This window comes from Paramisgurnus dabryanus, chromosome 15 (genome assembly GCF_030506205.2).
Source record: "Paramisgurnus dabryanus chromosome 15, PD_genome_1.1, whole genome shotgun sequence".
Lineage (NCBI taxonomy): Eukaryota > Metazoa > Chordata > Actinopteri > Cypriniformes > Cobitidae > Paramisgurnus > Paramisgurnus dabryanus.
The window spans coordinates 24059937-24078843 of record NC_133351.1 but is presented as its reverse complement, the minus strand read 5'-3'; the positions used below and the strand labels follow the sequence as shown (position 1 = coordinate 24078843).

The 18907-nt window shown below is 36.7% G+C and overlaps 1 protein-coding gene across 1 annotated transcript in view; it reads left to right on the top strand.

The window, feature by feature from the left end:
* The window catches only part of myo10l3 (myosin X, like 3), a 96272-nt gene that overhangs the window by 71265 nt on the left and 6100 nt on the right, over window positions 1-18907 (top strand). Inside the window, exons 21-35 of the mRNA XM_065249068.2 lie at window positions 4204-4310; window positions 5384-5809; window positions 5930-5963; window positions 7614-8468; window positions 11076-11199; window positions 11641-11884; window positions 12239-12334; window positions 13217-13310; window positions 13411-13466; window positions 15321-15463; window positions 15635-15826; window positions 15924-16081; window positions 17108-17231; window positions 17639-17936; window positions 18368-18575. Of these exons, the coding sequence (XP_065105140.1) occupies window positions 4204-4310; window positions 5384-5809; window positions 5930-5963; window positions 7614-8468; window positions 11076-11199; window positions 11641-11884; window positions 12239-12334; window positions 13217-13310; window positions 13411-13466; window positions 15321-15463; window positions 15635-15826; window positions 15924-16081; window positions 17108-17231; window positions 17639-17936; window positions 18368-18575 (3159 nt within the window). The remainder of the gene's footprint in view (window positions 1-4203; window positions 4311-5383; window positions 5810-5929; window positions 5964-7613; window positions 8469-11075; window positions 11200-11640; window positions 11885-12238; window positions 12335-13216; window positions 13311-13410; window positions 13467-15320; window positions 15464-15634; window positions 15827-15923; window positions 16082-17107; window positions 17232-17638; window positions 17937-18367; window positions 18576-18907) is intronic.

Genomic DNA, 18907 nt, shown 5'->3' with positions numbered 1-18907 from the left:
AGACATAAAACTTGCACAGCTATGTAGAAAATCAACTTTGCGGTTTTACAAACATATTTAGCTTCATATTACCATGACTGACCATTGACCAATCAAAATCAAGTATTCCACAAAGGAGTGTAATAATGGATTTGCAGCACTGAATCAAATTGACTGTAGAATTGCCGTGCGATGCGAGATATCATTCCTCTAATTTCATCCAACATAATGTAATGTTTCGCTTTGTCCTGCAATGTTCTTGTTCATTTTGCCCCCCCCCCCCCACACACACATACATAAAGACACTGAGACAAATGAATTCAAATACACGCACTGGACACACAGACTCGCTCCCTGTTGAATAGAGTCATGCTTTACAAATTGTCTAGCTGTAAAATAGCCTCATTGTTCTGTGATGGGGTCAGGGCTGGCCAGCTTCAATTTGTTCTCAGCACGTCAGAGCACCAATATATTCAAGGTCAGCTTCTCTAAACTACAGCTTTCACTGCTGGACAAGGCTCGACAGTCATACTTGTTGAATAACCTGTTGATCAGAGCTGTGATGGACCCATGGATGACTGGTGACCTCATGACAGAAGCTGTGCTCAAAGTTGGCTCTTATATTCACGCACTAACCGGCCTGGTTTGCATACCATAATCTGTTCCAGTTTAAAACTGTGAAAAAGATGAAGATTTATTGTTTTTTAAGGTTTGAAATGGATGACTGCATCCTGTTTAGGTTTATATGTCGGGAATCCCTAGAAAATGAGCAGTCTGTTATATGAGTCACGTTCAAGATTGGTGTCGTTGTACGGCCGCACTGAGCGTTATAAGCAGCAGGGTAGGAAGATCAAACACACGACAGTAAAACATCAGGGTTAAGCTGTATAATAGATGTTTGATCATTGTTTATCCATATGTTCCACACATGTAATATGCTTTTCATGTGGCCGTATAAATGCCCCCTCTTGTTAAAAACTGTTTAACGTATTCCAGTGACCTTTGCGGTTTTCTAAAACGTCTTTGTGTGGTTATGGACCGGGTGAAGATCTAACAGATCATAATGACCTCTGACTGCGTCCCCCTTCATCGCCGTACGTGTTTGAAAATCCACTTTTTGTTGTTATGTTGGTCTGAGGTGTGGAGGTTCAGGAGTGTGCGATTGTAATCAGATGGGTTCACACATAAATGCGGGTTGTTGGTGTGTACCTCTTGAGTTGTGCCTTTTGTATGTGGTGTTTTTGTGCAAAGATTTGAGGTGAAGGTTTGGGGGAGGGTTGGCAGACTGAGAATGGGGTCTGGGATTGTGTTTCCTTGTGCTAAACAATCTGTGTGTAATTATATCCATACTGATTGTGTGTTGAGGAAGTGAATGTGTTCCCTAGATCGGGATTCAGAGTTTGCATTGGATGAAGGAAGGATGTGGATGATGAATCTCTCTCTCTCTCTTTCTCTCTCTCTCTCTCTCTTTATTTTTCTGTGTGTGTGTGTGTGTGTGTGTGTGTGTGTGTGTGTGTGTGTGTCTACAGCTGTGCGTCAGTGATTACAGGAACATCTGGGTCATTGGTTCCGGGAAATCTCACAATGAGCTTAAAAGATCTGTGGGAAGCTAGACGTGCCACCATGCGTGTATTGTATGTGTGTGTGTTTGTGTTTAATGTCCATAGCACTGGCTGCCCGTAACTTATTTTTCTTTTAAGGTATTATTCATGTAAGCAATAATAAGGTACAAGAAGCTGTGCTTTATTGTGGAATAAGTCACGGCTGAAGGGCATTGTTAGACACGACACAAAGCAGAGTGCCTGCAACCCCTCAGCCGTGGCTTATTCACAATACAGCACTAGCCTTGAGTAGCCTACCTTAATGCTTTTATAAACCGGATACCACACAATACAAACATTGAAGCAAAAAAAAAATATATATATATATATATATAAATGCAACTTTCATGAAGTAAAATCACAAAGTCTTTCTTCCGCTGGAAAAAATTGTCCTTGGCTATGGCGCAGTGATACACAAAATTGTTGGGTGCAGCGGTCATAGCTGTGTTTTACCATAAATAAACTACACAGTAGAAAAAAATTACTTCTTTTTAGTAAATTCTGTTTTTTAACGGCACAAGAGGCGTTTCCACTGGCACACACTGCAGAAATATGACTTTCTTACTTTGAATTTGTGCTTAAAACAAGCAAAAATACTCTTTAATTTCTTATTTTCTTAGGTCATTTTGCTCATCAAGAAACTGCATCTTAATTTAAGAATTTTTAGATATTTGACACTGAACACTAGACAGAAATGCTAAGTAAGAAAGTCATTTTTTGAAGTGCAGTTAGTGACCAATCAGAATCAAGGAGTGGATTGATCGATAGGAAGGATAGTTATCATTGGCTCAAACGGCTCTGCTAAGCTAAGCTGCTATCGAATCAAAACACACTAAACAAACTACACAATAAGAACTCGATACGTATTTCTGAAGGAGGGACTTTATAGAACAAGGAAGACATCAGCCCGTTTTAGGACAGTAAAAGCAGCGGTATACAGATAAGAAAATCGTATGACAAATACTGCATTTTTTTACACGTAAAACATGAACACTTGTTATATTGTGCACTGTAAACACAATCAAAGCTTCAAAAACACAGACCTTCAATGGGACCTTTAAGGCTTGATATGACAATGCACCAAAAAGCAAACATACTGTATCTATCATTAATGTTATCCTTATGGCATCAGTACAGTTTAGAAATTACGGCGTGTCGATAACGACAAATCTCATTGGTTCTTGGGTGTCTCATGACAATCACGCAAATAACAACTATTCATGAAGCACACAAGAACCAATGAAATTCGACGTTATTGATGTGCCGCTCTGTGAACTGATTGCACTGATTTTTGTTTGCAAGAATAGACAATGTATTGACTGCTTATTAAAGGTGGATTGCATGATCTCTGAAAGCTAATGTTGATATTTGAAATCACCTAAACAAACACACCCCTACCCCAATAGAATCTGGACTTTTTTTGATAGACCCACCCCCACACAAACACAACCCAGGCAACAAGACACGCCCCTTGCTGCTGATTGGCTACACGTGTGTTTTGGTAGTCAGTCCGACACCCTTTTCCAAAGTTTTTTTTTGCACCACGCATTTAAGGTAAAAAAATTTATCGTTTACTCTCACGAAAGGATAATTTCACTTCAGAAGACATACAGTATATTAACCCAATGGAGTCATTTGGATTTCTTTAAAGTCGTCATGAAATTAGAATAAAAAAATATTTTGGAATATTGTGGTATTTTTTTTACAAATTACATATCTTCATTATTAAAAAAAAATGTGTGTGTCCTCATAATATTGAATTAAAAACGCAAATCTCCTCCCCGCCTCAAAAGGATCTTTTTTTTTCGAGGGCGGGGCATGGGAAAAGATTGTAGCGATTAGCAATTAACAACATGACCCAACTTCCAACGATCCAATCAGTTCTCGATGGACGAATTCAAGTCCCGCCCTACCTTTTTCCTCATTTTAGAAACCTTTAATTTGGATATACTTAAAATAAGGACAATTTGAATATACGGAAAATAAGACAATCGCTACTTACATTTCATGACGACTTTAAAGATGGTTATTTGTGCTTTTTGGAGCTTCAACATGTTGAGGCCCATATAAGAGAATATCATGACGATGCATTCAATTCAACAATTTTAAATATTTGTGTTCAACCAAAGAAAGGGAGTCATATTCATCAAGAATTGCATCAGAGTGAGTAAATAAACAGTGAATTTTCATATTCAGATGAACTATTCCTTTAAATTGCATTATGCATCACTTTATTTTGACTTCTTTTAAACAATGTTTCCCAAGTTTCTCTTTTGAGAGTCAGGAAAGGGTTAAACCTCCATGTCTCCTGAGAGAGAGAGGGTGTGGCCTGCTCTTTGGACAAGAGACACTCTTTTCCCCACCTCCCCACATCTCTCTCTCTCTCTCGCTCTCTCTCTTTCTGTTCATGCACGTCAGTCTGTCTGGAATAGCCCGAGCAACAGTAACAGGAAATCAGAGCACTGTGGTTTCAGCACAATGGCAGAGCTCCACAGTTCAGCTCCCTGTAGCCCATAGCCTGCTGAACATCAGAGCACCGCTCACACTGTTTGGAGATCTACACGTCAGGTTACCTAAACCTACCTTCTTTTTACTTTCCCCTACTTCTCTGTAAATCTGGCAGGTGTTCCTCAAGGAAGTTCTGGAGCAGAGGCTGGAGAAGGAACGTGAGGAGGTGCGCACAGCAGCTGGTATGGTGATCCGGGCCCACATTCTAAGTTATGTGGCAAGGTTAGTACAGCTTTGTGCATGTGTGTTTGTGTATAAACAAGATCTCTATTAAAATGGGATGGGTGAGTCACCTAGGACTGTTGTTACCAAGTGTCTTCAGATAACTTTTAGAGGGCGATTTGCTGTAGTTGAAAATACTAAATCCTGTTGAAGTTTGCAGAATGAGTTCTAAATCCGGTGCAAATCAGTGCGTTGAGAGCAAAGCTTAACGGATTAGATTCTCTATGAAAATGCATAAATGCAAAATTTGTTTCGGTGCATGAAAAGTTCCAGGTGTTTTAAGGTGTCACAGCGCACAAAAAGGAAATGACTTCTTGCGCAATTACATTTTTTTAATGAATCGGTCTATTGTTGCCGCTGCAATTTCTGGCTATCGGTGTTGATCTGTGTTTTTGCTTTGTGTTGGTTTACATTTGTGTTCAGAAGACATTCAGTGGCACGCTTTTGGTTTCTGAGATTTTAAAACTTACCAAATATAGGTTGGTGCACAGCAGCATGAATCTGCCTGAACACACAAGTCACAATAATATAAAAATGCCATTGAATCAGATACAAATAAAAAAACAAGTTGCATCTCCATAAAAAAGTTGATATCTTTTTTGTTATTTTTGCAATGACTTTTAACCAGCTGGCATCAAAGTGAGCACCTAAGCAACGTCTTTTTGTGATGTTTATTGCTTTAAAAAGATATTACTCAAACAAACAATAAACTGCACTTGGTTTAATACACATTCATACAGGTGTCCAGAGGTGTATATATAATCTTATAAACGCATAAACTTGAAAGGTCAGATGAGATTTTCTGAGTTAACTTGTGGGTGGCTTGCTCTCTTACTGTAGATCAGACATCACTCACTAGATAGAGTGCTTTGCATTAATGCCATAAAAGTGAAGAGATCATTTTGATAGTGTTTTGATTGATGTGGCCTTTTAAATGTGTGCATTAATAACAGAGTCGTTTGACTTGTAAAGCTTGTTCAGTTTATTATGATGAGTAATTACTGTAAAATACCAATTATTAATGAAAAGCCCCGAGGGCTCTCAGTGTAACTAACGTCGCGTCCCTCTTACAGAAAACACTATCAAAAAGTCCGGAGCAGCACCATCACGATCCAAAAGAACTACCGCGCTCACTTCTGGAGAAAAGTCTTCCTGCGTTTGCGCTCTGCCACGCTGGTTCTCCAGAAACACCTTCGCGGACGGCACGCTCGCCAACTCTACCGCCAGCTCTTGGAGGAAAAACTAAAGAGAGAAGAGGAAGAGAGAATCAGACGTGAGGAAGAAGAGAGGAAACGACAAGAGGAGCTAAGGAGACTTGAAGAAGAGAAAAGGAGAGAGGAGGAAGAGAAGCAGAGACTTCGAGAAGAGGAGGAACAGAGGAGGATAGAGGAAGAGGCTTTGCGGATACAGCAGGAGGAGGACGAGTTTAACAGGACGCAGGAAGAGCTGAAAAGGAAGATATTGCAGGAGGCAGAGGACAGAGAGGCAGGGCACAGCAGGTAAAGCATAATCTAATATTTTGCTTTGAATGTGGGTCAATGAAAATCTGGGTGGATGCTTGGCTGTACTGTTAATCTACTATGACTAAATGGATTCTGTATTGTTGTGTCTCCTATTAGGAATCTAGTGGAACATAATCATCATAACCACAAGGTATTATTTTTTTAATGTTTGGTATAATGATGGTATCAGATGGTATAAAAGATTGCTAAATGCGTACACTGCAAAAAAAATGACTTTCTTATTTAATATTTTTGTCTTGTTTTAAGTAGAAATATCTAAAAAAATCTTAAATTAAGATGTATTGTCTTGATGAGCAATATGACCTAAGAAAATAAGTCTAGTTTATAGACAAAAAAATATACAATTTAAGTAAATTTAAACTTAAAACAAGCAAAAAATATGGCCAATATTGTGAGAAAAAAAAACTAAAAATAAGTTTTATTTTAGCAAAAATGTCTCACCCCAATGGCAGATAATTTTGCTTGTTTTAAGCACAAATTCACTAAAAATGTATAGTTTTTCGCTAAAAACTAGACTTATTTTCTTAGTTTATTTTGCTCATCAAGAAAATGTATCTTGATTTAAGAATTTTTAGATATTTCTACTGAAAACAAGACAAAAATGCTAAGTAAGAAATTCATTTTTTGCAGAGTAATGTTGCCATTTTTGTCAACATCATGAATTTAAAAATGTTGTATAAGATAACATGATGAATGTTGCATGCATAATCATTGAAAATCATTGAAAAATTGTTTCAGATGTATTTAAGTTTATGATATCACACAACAACTTTCCTAAAATATTTAATGTTTTCACAAATACAGCATGAACTGCAAAAAATTATTTCCAAGAAAAAAAAATCTTAATATTTTTTTCTTGTTATCAGTAAAAATATCAAAAAATTCTTAAATTAAGATGCTTTTTCTTGATGAGAAAATAAGTCTAGTTTTTAGACCCAAAATATAAAAAATTTAAGTGATTTTGTGCAAAACAAAACTCTGCAAATGGGTAAGCAAAAAATCTTGAACATTTCTCTTATACACTAAAATCAAGAAAAATTCAGATTTTTTGCTTGTTTTATGCACAAAATTACTTAAATTTTATATTTTTGGTCTAAAAACTAGACTTATTTTCTTGGGTCGTTTTGCTCATCAACAAAAAGCATCTTAATTTAAGAATTTTTAGATATGTTTACTAAAAACAAGACAAAAATACTAAGAATTTTTTTCTTGAAAATATTTTTTTGCAGTATGATTGCCAATAGACTTACTTTGTACACTGCAAAAAATGAATGTCTCAGTTAGTATTTTTGTCTTGTTTTAAGCACAAATATCCCAAAATTCTCAAGTCAAGATGCATTTTCTTGATGAGCAAAATATCCTAAGAAAATTAGTCTAGTTTTAAGACAAAAAAAATATCACATTTAAATTAATTTGTGGATTAAAGAAGCAAAGAAATCTTGAAATTTGTTCTTAAACACTTAATTTAAGAAAAATTCAAGAACATATGCTTACCCAATTGGCAGATTTGTTTTGCTTTTTTAATCCACAAATTCACTTAAATTTGATACATTTTTGTTTAAAAACTATAATTATTTTCCTAGGTCATTTTGCTCATCAACAAAAAGAATCTTAATTTAAGATTTTTAGATATTTTTACTGAAAACTAGACAAAAATACTAAGTAAGAAAGTCATTTTTTGCAGTGTATAGTGCTTATGCATATAGTTCAAAACCATGCCATTACATTTGTGATAACAAAATGATCTGTATTGTTAAACTGTCAGTCTGCTATATTTCAGAGGGCGTCCCACAGCCTGTGCCAATACTCATCTGAAGAGGAGAGTCGTCAGATGGAGGAGATCCTGCGACTGGAGCGAGAGATTGAACGGCTACAGAGACAGAGAGACGAAGGTGTGTCCTTGCTGAACGAGAACTCCAGAGACGAACTGCGGCAGAAGAGAGACGCTGAGATCTACCGCCTAGAGAAAGAGGCTTCACGCGTGGCCACTGAGTTTCTGGAGATGCTAGATTTTGGCGGGTTGGAGCAGTCACTCTCTAGCGAAGAGAACCTTCACGACCCAGCCGAGAGCACGGCACCTTTGGCTGAGGAGGAGGTGGACGAAGGCTTCCACGCGGACGACGAGTGCATACCGCTTCCCGATTTCCCTCCGCCGTCTCCCCTGCCTCTGGACAAAGAAATTCTTTCGAGTCTTCCACCTCCACCACCCGCCTTTGCGGAAGGTCTGGAGGCCACGTTTTCACCTGAAAGGATGGAGCGGCCAAAATCCAGTAGCTCCCTTAATCAAAACAGACTTTCAGACATTCCCCCACCTCCACCTTTACCTCCACCCCCACCTCCACCTTCAATTCCAGCTCCTCCTCCACCTACACTGACTTTACCCAGAGAAGATTATGGAGTGGTATATAAAAACTCGAGGAAAACAGTAGCAGGGTTTGTGCTGAAGGAAGAGGAGACTAACTTCAGTATTATTCCAGATACAGAGTCAGACTATGACCAAGAGGAGTTTGAGGAGGCGTTGGGGAGTTGTGGGGACGCAGGAAGTACGAACGATGGACACCTCACTGATGAGGAAGTGCTTCGCAGGTCCTGTACATACAATAGCATCGACTCCTTCAGAGGAAGTTCAGATTCAGTGAGTTGAAGGTTCATTTGTTTCTTGTAAAGTGACAGCTGAGTAATTCCAACGTTATTGATATGACATTTTGAGTCAAAAATGAAAACATAATTTTTTATACAATGCATTTATCATCAATATATTGAACCTTCTGTTTATTTTTCCTAAAGTGTCCAGACATCAGAAAAATATCAGTCTATACTCATGTTTTCTATTATAATAGAAAATTACAACACGTTTTTGGAAGACAACATACTCTGGGCCAGATTTACTAATAGCTTTCAGTTGCAAAATTGCATTTTTAGTACAAATATCTAAAAATTCTTAAATCGAGATGCATTTTCTTGATGAGCAAAATAAATTACCTTTGAAAATAGTCTAGTTTTAGACAAAAAACACCCATAAAATTTAAGTGAATGTGTGCATAAAACAAGCAAAAAATCTGCATGGGGTAAAAAAATCTTAAAGAGCACCTATTGTCCGATTCACATTTTGACATGTCCTTGGGTGTGTGTGTATTAGTAGGCTACATGTTAACAATATGCAAAAGGTACAACATACCGTTTGTAGGCAATAGTTTACTTCCTGGGACTTATGATGTAGTAAAGACCTACATTATCATGTAAAAAAATCCTAAAAAATTTTCTTAAACAAAAAAATCAAGAACAATTCCCTTACCCCATTGGCAGATTTTTTTGCTTGTTTTATGCACAAAATCACATAGATTTTATATTTTTGGTCTAAAACTAGTCTTATTTTCTTAATTTAAGTCTTAATTTAAGAATTTTTAGATATTTTTACTGAAAACAAGACAAAAAAACTAAGATTTTTTTTTCTTGAAATTAATTTTTTGCAGTGCGCGTCCTGCCTCTTTAACCATTTTCGGATATCCGCGAGTTATGCGCGGTTATGCACGGCCAAGATGGCGACAGCAGGCACAGCCTACTTTAAGCTTCAAAAGCAATCTTCAGAAACCCATGGGTGACGTCTTTTTTACAGTCTATGGTACAGATTAGCTGGCCAATCAGGGACACAGAGCTTTTCAAATCCGTGCGTTTCAGGACGAGAGTGAAATCTGTAGCTACAAAAATGTACGATGTGTGGAAAATAATGTTTTTTAACCATAAACCACGCAAACACATTGTATTATACTAAAAACAAAACTGTTTTTTAGAAATGAAATAGGTGCTCTTTAAACTTTTTTTTTAAACACACTATTCAATAAATTTTTTTAGAAAAATTTGCTTATGCCATTGGAAGATTTTTTTGCTTAAATTTACTTAAATTGTATATTTTTTTGTCTAAAACTAGTCTTACTTTTTTTTGTTTATTTGCTCTTCTTGATTTAAGGATTTTTAGATATTTGTACTGAAAACAAGACAATGCTAAGTAAGAATGTAATTTTTTTGCAGTGTGCACCAGCGGAAACGCCTCTCTTGCCGTTAAAAAACTAATTTCAGAATTGACTAAAAATTTGCTGTAAAAAAAAGGACACAGTTGACATCTGAGATATCAGTACGGTTAAAACTTTTGTTAAAAACTTTTGTAAGGGTTGACATTTGCATGGAATTGCTCAGCTAATGGTTGTCAAATTGCTGTACTGTTGTAGGAAAACTTCATAAACTTCATAATCAGTCTCTGGAAGTCCTTTAAAATTAGGTTTAGTAGTATTATATTCCCCACATGCCAAATGGATGTGCTTCTTATGAAGGGATGAAACTTTTAAAAGATGATAATTCATCTCCTTTAATGCAATGACACTAAAATATATTAGCTGTAGATTAAACAAGGGAAAGAAATCTGTACAACGTAAGTAGTCAACCCCACTTATCGACTAGCGTGGTTGGTGGAGAGCGGCCAACTAGTCGACCATATCAACATATCCCAAGTTGTTTTCTTGCAGTCGTGCATGAAGTAAATCTCCAACAATCTTTGTCACCTCCAGTCACCCGAAAAAATGAATCAGTGAATCAATGACTTTTGCGACAAATCACTGTGAGTGTAAACAACATATAAGGAAAAGTTTTCACGTGACAGGAATATGCATTTCATCAGGGTTACACAGTTACACATCGTGGTTGTTCTGAGATCCAGTAATGCTGGGGGCAACAAAAAAAAACAGTCAGTCAGCAAATTCTTTATAAACGTTAAACTCTTTAACCGTATGATATTTTAATAAATCCATCTGCCCTTAATAGTGTATAATTTGCTTTGGATAACTTGTAGCTACTCATATTTTTCAAAAGCAGTGCGGGGGGAATAAAAAAAAAACGGTTTGATTTTATATCCAGTCTTTTCCCTCTGGGCATTCAGCCATCAGTCAACGCCTGTCACACCTGCTCTGAACGCAGTTCTCCAACCACTTCATTGTTTTCTTTCTACGAATATTTGAACCCAGAGACCTGTTTTTAAGTTATGTTTGGGTGTAATATGAAACGTAACATGACAGCTAACAATGGGGTGACATTTGCTGAACTCATCCTCTTTTTGTTTGCATTTGCTAGTTGGGTAAGACAGACAGATGCAGTCCTGCCATAGCAAACACAGTGCTCCAACGTGTATGGTATAGGAGTACTGATAAGCCATAGTGGTGATATGTTTATTTTAATGCCCTCTTTTTTGCAGTTCATTGACAGTAATGATGAGAACGATGGATATGTGGACACAGATGAGGAGGTGTCGAATTGTAGAGTGCATCTCCTTAATGGAAGTGGACCTCCGTATTTCCACAGCTACCTTTACATGAAGAGTAAGTGTGTAAACTATTTAGTTTTAAAGTAGAAAATTTAAATTTCTTTCTGGCCACATTTCTTTCTGGTCATGCACTTTCTTTTGGTTTTAAAAATGACCTTTTTGGACCTTATGTAATGGGATTAAGTTGTGAAGTAAAGAAAAAGGCTAAGACACGTGAGTCCTGACAGGTGTTTTCTTTAGGAGACGGTTTGTATGTTTTTGATTTGAATGGCGCAAAGCTCAGATTACAGTTCAATTCAAAACATTTATTAGCTTTTCCTGAACAAGTTTCTTGCCAGCCGGCTGCCAAACCCAACTTTTACTCATATTTGCTGCTTGGTGATTGTTTATTTGGGCCTTGCCTATATAAATAAAATGAATAATTTTTATTAAACTGAGCATATAAATGGATTTGAAGCCAAGGCTGAATGTATTTGGTTTGTATTTTGTTTTTAAGGTGGACTGATGATCCCATGGCGTAGACGTTGGTGTGTTTTGAAGGACGAGACCTTCATGTGGTTTAGGGCCAAGCAGGACTCTCTCAAGTCAGGCTGGCTGTACAAGAAAGGGGGAGGAATGTCCACCCTGTCCCGCAGGAACTGGAAGATGCGCTGGTTCGTCCTTCGGGATTCAAAACTCATGTATTTCGAGAACGACAGCGAGGAGAAACTTAAAGGAACCATTGATGTTCGCGCTGCCAAGTAAGAACTCATTCATACGGATGAATTATGCGACTGGCTGTATCCTACTGATGTCATCTGTACCATATGATCAGACATTGCTCTTCTGTAATGCAAGTCTATGGAAGTTCTGTGTGTTTGGATATTTAAAAAATATATATATGTCTGGTCATCTTGGATTTAGGATCTGTTTTGCATTATGATACAAGTGTATATTCGCGTGATTTTGTTATTTCCCTATGGCATTTAACATGGGTTGGACCCGGAAGCGGTGCATGACGTCAGATTTAACAAGCCTATTAGGTGGTTTTGTCATAAATATTTAATTTTTTATAAAAAAAATCATAAACTGATGTCATATGGTGTCAATCACAGGGAGATTGTGGACAACCATGAGAAGGAGAATGCACTGAACATTGTGACCGAAGACAGGACGTACCAAATCTATGCAGAATCACCTGAGGACGCTAGGTACTTTTAAACTGTATATAGAGTATACAGAAATGATACAGTAACATATGTGTATACATTTATAGTTTATAAATAGATGTACTATATATTTATTTATTTATTTATTTAACATTTATTAGAGGATCAACCCCATGAGATGCAACATCTCGTTTTCATGGGGGTCCTCAGGATCATGAACAAACAACAAATACAAGCGAAGTATACTTGACAGTAAATGCAATTATAATAAATTCAAAGTAAAAAAAAAAAAAAATAGAATACAAAACACACACACACCCACACACACACACGCACACACGCGCTCTCAATATCCCCACCCCCATCCCCATCACATGGAATATGTCTCCAAACAGCCAAAGAAACATTTTACATAACACAATAATCCCAGATATTCCTAAGAAGTTCCCATCGCTATAAGTGTGCATACATACATAGATACATAACATGACACATATCAATGCTAAATCTAAGAAACTAGAAACATTGACAGGAATTCTGGAAGTATGTTAACAAAGCAGTGTATATAAATGTCAAAGATGTCACTAGCACCCCCATGTGGTATATCGTACGTTTTCTAATGGATACATTTACATTTAATACATTTGGTGGATTTTGTTATCCAAAGCGACTTGTGCTTTCAATTTGCATTCATTTTATACATATAGATCAAACCAATACACTGTTAGAAAAAATTGTCAAAATATGTACCACAGCTGCCACTGAGGTTTTTTTTTGATAGTGTGGGATCAAACCCATGATTTGTTGCACTGCTAACATTGTGGTTTACCAGTTACACTACAGAAAAGTTTTGTTCCATAATGTTGATAAAATACTTTAATACTTTAAGGTTTAATACTTCGTGTCTGCATGCTTTTGTTGTAGTGGATGGTTTAACGTGCTAAGTCGAGTCCACTGTGCAACACAAGAACAGCTTTTGCAGATGCAGCATGAGCAGGCCAATCCCAAAAATGCAGTCGTGAGTGCATGTCTTTATATACTGTACAATACATACATGTGCCAGCTACTGTGGATACTTAAGTGTGGTGTGATATTTATCTGTGATTTTTCATCTTTAGGGAACACTGGATGTTGGGCTTATAGACTCTGTGTGCGCCTCTGATAATCCAGACAGGTAATGCATGATGTCACCTGTATGAAGTTCTGTGTCAAGTGATACAAAGACTCGAGACAGGGATAGTTTAATCTCAAAACTGTATTATTATCTATATTGTGAGGAGCACAAAGATTATGTTTTGAAAAATATCTAAAATTATGATTCCTAAAATGGAATTGACTGGAAAACAAACATTTTAATTCATATTCTACAAATTCGCAAAGCAGCTTTACAATTAATACATTTTGTTACAGGCAGTTTAAACATATTAAAACAAGCATATGAAATATGTAGAATACATGGTATTACATTTACATAAATGCATTATGCAGACCCATGATCTTTTGCACTGCTAATGTAGTCCCATAGACATTTGGATTATTGCAAAAATGTTTATCTTTTAATATATCTAAATAATAAACGTAACACTACACTAAAGGGAAACATAGAGAGAACAAACTTCGACAGAACTACGGCATGTGTGAAACTCTATATGAATGCCACCTATATGAATGCCACCTTAAGACACCTTAGACACAGCTGTGTGTGTGGATCGTCCAATGCAAACCACACAACTAAAATCTCAAAATAGACTCTGTGGTGAATGCATGCACGCGTCACCTGATCCACAAATGCACATCCCCTTTTTTGCATGTACATATTGTGAAATAAGGATATAAAAATATAACCACTGAATTTACAAATATGTCTCTGTTCGTACAAACTGATGCACATTCACGCAAATATTCAATTTCGCGGACACAAATTAAAAGACATTTGTTTGGTTCATTTATTAATAGTTGTTTGTATATAATGCTTTAAACGGTGAAATGAAAGTCTCAAAATCCAAATAAACAGAACGCAGGCATGTCACCTGATCCACAAATGTACATCTCCTTTTTGCATCCGCATATTATGATATTTAAATACAAAATAAAAAATTTTATTCACATATATGTCTCCATTTGTACAAATCTATACACATTCATTTAAATTCTGAATTTCACATATTCAAACCTCAAGAGATTTGCTCGTGGATAGTAAAATACAATTGTAACGTGCATCAAGTTCACAGATAAATGTGCATGTATTTGTTAATTATTGTAAGTCTTTTAAATCTTCTATTAAATAATTACAATTAAATCATAATATGCAAATAAATTATTTTAAAATAATAAAAAAAAAATAAAACACGTAATAACAAAGTAGATATTTACTAACAAAAGATATATTTGATTTGTTTAATCTGCATGTCATGTGACCATTACAAAACACTACAAAAAATGACCAGATGATGGAAATAATAATGTGAAGTACTACTGATAAAAACTTAAAAATGGATGAAAAATAAATAATAAATACATAAATAAAAATAAATTAAGTTAAATATGCAAATGGGCTATTAAATATTCAAATATTTCTCAGGGGTACTTCAAGTAAATAATTTTGGTTTGGTTTTTGTTTTATTTGCACAGATACAAAATATATACAGTATAAAAAACAAAATACAATCCATATATTGTGCAGGGAGAGGCAAAAAACCCTAAGGGCTTATTTAAAGCCTCCACCTAAACAAAAACAACAACAAAACTAAACAAAATATAAAATTAAAAAATACAAAATGTTAATTAAGTCAAGGGTGTTTGGCTGACAAAAAGTTAAAAAAAAATGCTGTAGTGTAACACATTTTTTTAGATGTATTTTAGGAATACTACCATTTAAAATAATTGTCTGTAGGAATATTAAAAAACTTAAAGTAAACATGCTATAGCTAGCAAAATAAGTACTCAAGTGGTTTTGTCCAAATCTTCTGAGGCGAGTTTCTGTTTGTTTGAATAGTATGTGTTATATCATAATTTTTTTTTCTCGCAGGCCCAACTCATTTGTTATAATCACTGCGAATCGTGTGATTCACTGTAACACTGACACGCCAGAGGAAATGCATCACTGGATCGGCCTCTTGCAAAAACCCAAAGGAGACTCCAGAATAGACGGCCAGGAATTTATAGTGAGAGGTGAGTTAGACTTTTCTTTACCGTACACAGAGATTTATCAGCACTGTGTGGTGTACAGACACGACTTACTGTTATCTTTACTGTAATGTAAAACAATGTGACAGTGACTAAATGCACACAGTCATAAGATTTACTTATGATGAATGTAATTTCTCTCACTATTTGTTTCAGGTTGGCTGCATAAAGAGATGAAGACGAGTGGGAAAACATCTCTCAAACTAAAAAAACGCTGGTTTGTTCTGACCAACAACTCACTGGATTATTACAAATCATCAGAGCGCAGTGCTTCAAAACTGGGCACGCTGGTCCTCAACAGCCTGTGTTCTGTAGTTCAGCCCGATGAGAAGGTTTTCAAGGAAACGGGTGAGTACGATCTGAAAATTATATGCGGTCATGAATCTAAATGTCCTCGAAAATCATGCAATTTTTACGAGTTTGCACTGTTTCCTGTTTACCACAGGTTACTGGAACATAATAGTCCATGGAAGGAAGCATTCTTACCGTCTCTACACCAAGCTACTGAACGAAGCCATGAGATGGGCTTCAGCCATTCAGGCGGCCATAGACAACAAGGTTCCTATAGAAACACCAACCCAGCAACTGATCCGAGACATCAAGGTAAATTCACCCTGAAATGACTTTGTAACACCTGTGGTGTTCATGATGATCAGCACAGCTCATGGCTGAGATCTTGCGTAGTTTTTCATGTTAACACTGATCATGTTTCAGTTATTGAAGCCGATACCTCTTCAGTCCCAGCAGTCCCTCAGGGTGAAATACTGTAGTGTTAAGTGAGGTACACGGACGAGTGTTCTGTGTGGTGTTCACTTCGACTGTTTTCTCTGCTTTCTCTCTGCTCATCCTGTATGATTTTTGGGTGCTTCTGTTTTCTAAGCTGATGAGGACCTTGTTAAGGTGGTCGGCCATCCATCAATACATGATTTACCAGCTTAACCAGTTACTTATTATGACTTGTTTTTAAAGGGGGCATTTCACAAGACTTTTTTAAGATGAAAAATAAATCTTTGGTGTCCCCAGAGTAAATATGTGAAGTTTTAGCTCAAAATACCATATAGATATTTTTTTTACATGTTAAAATTGTCACTGTGTAGGTAAAACGGCAAAAGTGTGCCTGTTTTGGGTGTGTCCTTTTAAATGCAAATGAGCTGATGAAATGCAAACAGTGATTGCCATCATGGTGGTTTGTTGAAATTGAAACTCAATTGTACTGCCAAATATTTTTTCTCTCTCCCTCTCTGCACTAAATTGCAGTGCTGTGGTTGGATAGTGCAGATTAAGGGGCAGTATTATTATAATAAGATCCCCTTCTGACATCACAAGGGGAGCCAGATGTCAATTTTTTATATGCTTGCAGAGAATGGTTTACCAAAACTAAGTTACTGGGTTTATCTTTTTCACATTTTCTAGGTTCATAGAAGCACTGGGGACCCAAATATAGCACTTAATAGTCAGACTTACATGATATGTCCCCTTTAATTGGACAAAAACAGCAAAGCTGTAATAGATTTGGTCACTTTTGTGTGCTGTGCTTTCGGCTTTTGTGATTATACATTGTCTCATGTTGAATGTACAAAGTTTATAATACTTAGTCTATACAAAGTCTTGCTTGTCATGGTTGTGCAGGAGAGCAGTCTTAATGTGGAGGCTGTGGAGCAGATGTATTGGAGAAACCCAATCCTGAGATATACCCAGCACCCACTGCACTCACCCCTGCTTCCTCTACCATACGGGGAGGTTAATGTCAGCTGTGAGTCCCTCCTTTATTCTGCTCTGTTCATGGAGTTCCTGTCAAATGTTTTTATTTAATGTTATTTAGATACAGTAGCTATATATATATATAATACTATTGCTATTATAGTCAAAAAAGTTCTTGCCTAAGTACAAGTTTATCTTGATCAGTATCATTTGTGACTTGGTGTTGATTAAGCAAAGATTTTTTTTTACTTCGTTTGTAAAAACGTAATAAAAAACAGGGACAGCATTGCAGAATATTTTACAGCAGAAATAGCATTGTGAGATGAGATTGTTCAATAATGATGATTTAATATAGCACAGAATTTTATCTTCGAATTTTGTATTGCTTGGATAATGTATTTATTCCCTTTGCTTGTGTCTCTTTTCATCTCTGTCTTTATCCTATCCTACTTCCTGCAGTGCAAAAGGAAAAGGGTTACACCAGCCTGCAGGATGAGGCTGTGAAGATCTTTAACTCCTTGCAGGAAATGGAGGCTGTGTCAGATCCAATGCCCATCATTCAAGGCATCTTACAGACATGCCAAGATCTGCGGGCACTCAGAGATGAAGTCTACTGTCAGCTGATCAAACAAACCAATCACGTACCTCAGCCCAACAGCCTCGCAAACCGTGCCCATTGGCATCTGCTCACCTGCATGAGCTGCACATTCCTGCCCAGCCGTGGCATTCTCAGATACCTCAGATTTCATCTGAAGAGGTGTTGCATCTACCTTCATAGTGATTATGAATATCTTTTTAAAGTTTATGGGGCCGTTTCCCAAAGAGGGCATATCCTAGTCCCAAACTAAAATGCATGTTTGAGCTTCCTTAATTTAGAAACATCTTACCCTGAAATATTTAAACAATATCAGTGCCATTGATTTGTTTCAATATGCATACATATGTTTGTAAAATCTACATAAACGTCCTAATATAACTTAGACCTAGTCCTGGATCAATCTAAATCCTGTCTGGCAAATAGCACCTATATTATATAAAACATTTAAATTGAAATTTGTGTTTTTTGGCTATTATTCAACTTTTTATTTTTGATAACGCTTACTGGGACACATAGTGTGTTTTTACTAAAATTTTAAGCATAAAGGCATGGAATAACTTGCTGACATTCTGATGTAAATCCTGTTTTAGGATAAAGGAACTATTCCCAGGAACAGAAATTGAGATGTTTGCTGTGTTTATTGGAGAATCGCTGAAAAAGACCAAGGCAAGGGAGTTTGTGCCATCGCAAGATGAAATTGTCGCCCTTCTGAACAGACGAGAGATGACAACCACAGTTTACTGCCATGGTGGAGGTTCATGCAAGATTTCCATCAACTCTCACACTACAGCAGGAGAGGTAAAAGATTTACACTCGGCCTGTTATCTAAAGTGACTTAAGCTAGGTACACACCAAGGCAACAGTAAGCGATCAGTTTTGAGCATCGGCCGAGTTAATTTTTCTGCACCGTCCGCTAAAGTCACCATTGCTTTTTTGGCCAATTCAGCTTGTGGAATAAACAGTAGAGCTCACCTGTAAGTGAGATTATTCTGATTGGCTGTTCAGCATAGCCAACCAATACACAAAAAGAAAATTAGAAGTGACGAAACAAGCAAACAACGAACGAAGTCAAGAGGAAACTCACAGAACGCTAATCTAATTTTTTCCATCTTTCATTTCAAATACGTGAA